Source organism: Nicotiana attenuata, chromosome 5, assembly GCF_001879085.1.
Source record: "Nicotiana attenuata strain UT chromosome 5, NIATTr2, whole genome shotgun sequence".
Taxonomy (NCBI): Eukaryota; Viridiplantae; Streptophyta; class Magnoliopsida; order Solanales; family Solanaceae; genus Nicotiana; species Nicotiana attenuata.
In genome coordinates, this window is record NC_031993.1 from 9,084,390 (window position 1) to 9,086,107 (window position 1,718).

Sequence of the window (1,718 nt, forward strand, 5' to 3'; positions counted from 1 at the left end):
TCATGACTCTCCCTTATGATACGCCGTCTAATGTCTCCAAACATAGGCACGTAGACCCGCCGACCCGTGGTAAGTAGTAGGCCATCTTCTACCCAAAAACGTCTCGTTTTGCCTTGGTTGTCTAACTCGATAAGTTGTTTGGCTGATGGATCATGTTGCACGCCTTCTTTTGTAGCTTCACGAATGTACCAACTTGCTGAAGTGATGGCAGCAAGTTCGGCTTTCCGGCTCAAAGCATCGGCTATAACGTTACCTTTGCCCGGCTTGTACTCCAGCACATAATCAAACTCGGCTAAGAAATCCTGCCACCTAGCCTGTTTTGGTGAGCTTCTTCTGCGTCTGAAAGTAGTTAGTAACCACATTGTCAGTCTTGACCACAAACCTCGACCAGAGTAAATAATGTCTTCATGTACGAAGGCAATGCACAAGGACAGTCATCTCCTTCTCTTGCACCGTGTAACGCCGCTCCGTCTTATTTAACTTGCGGCTCTCAAATGCTATGGGATGCTTATCTTGCATCAGGACACCCCCAATGGCAATGTCAGAGGCATTTGTGTGCACCTCAAATGTCTTGGCAAAGTCAGGTAACGCCAAGGCTGGCTCCTTTATGACATCTGCCTTAAGGCCTTCAAACGCCTTTTGACAATGCTCTGTCCAAAAACCCATGGCTTGTTCTTCTTTAGCAACTCAGTCAATGGTGCGGCCTTTGCTGAGTAGCCACTGATGAACCGAAGATAGTAGTTAACAAGGCCAAGGAAGGATCTCAACTCAGTTACCTTTATAGGTGCCTCCCATTCTTGGATAGCACGTACCTCAGCCTCGTCCATGCGTAGCTCGCCATTTCTAATGACATGGCCCAAGAAGTGCACCTTTGATTGTGCAAACTCGCACTTCTCACTCTTGATGTATAGCTCATTCTCCCGCAAGACTTGGAAAACCTTCCTTAAGTTCTCCATATGTTCCTCTAAGGTGTTACTATAGATGACTATGTCATCTAGGTAGACTACCACGAATGATCAAGGTAGGGATGAAAAATCTTGTTCATAAGGGTGCAAAATATGGCCGGTGCATTGGTTAAGCCGAAGGTCATCACCAACCACTCAAAGGCTCCATATATCGTCACACATGCTATCTTTGGCTCATCCCCTTCCGCAATGCGACCCTGGTAGTAGCCCTCGCGAAGATCCACCTTGGTAAAGTACTTGGCTTGCCCAAGTCTATCGAACAAGTCAACAATGAGCGGGATCGGGTACTTATTCTTCACTGTGACCTTATTAAGTGCTCGGTAGTCTATGCACAAGCACAACGATCCATCCTTCTTCTTCTGGAACAATACCGGTGCGCCGAAAGGTGCCTTTGATGGGCAAATGTGACCAGCATCCAACAACTCTTTCAATTGTTTCCTGAGCTCCTCTATCTCGTGCGGTGCCATATGATATGGGGCGAATGTGGGTGGCTTAGCCCCTGGCTCAAACTCAATCTACTGATCCACCTCTCGCCTAGGCGGCAAGTTCTTAGGCAACTACTCGGGCATGACATCTTTATATTTCTCAAGCAACTCCTCTATGCAAGGTGGCAGCGTCTCTTGAAAACTCTTGTCTTCCTCTAGACTTGCAATGATTGCCACGAACGTTGACTCCCCCTTCTTGATCCCCTTGACAACCTTCGTAACTGAGAGTTGTGCTTGGATCTGTTCGTGTGGCAAAGTCACTGTAGGT

The 1,718-nt window shown here is 47.4% G+C and overlaps 1 protein-coding gene across 1 annotated transcript; it reads right to left on the reverse strand.

Moving 5' to 3' along the window:
- LOC109225944 (RNA-directed DNA polymerase homolog) lies at positions 1,004 to 1,432 on the reverse strand. The gene has a single exon (XM_019390752.1). It carries the CDS (start codon positions 1,430 to 1,432, stop codon positions 1,004 to 1,006), a length of 429 nt encoding a protein of 142 aa, XP_019246297.1.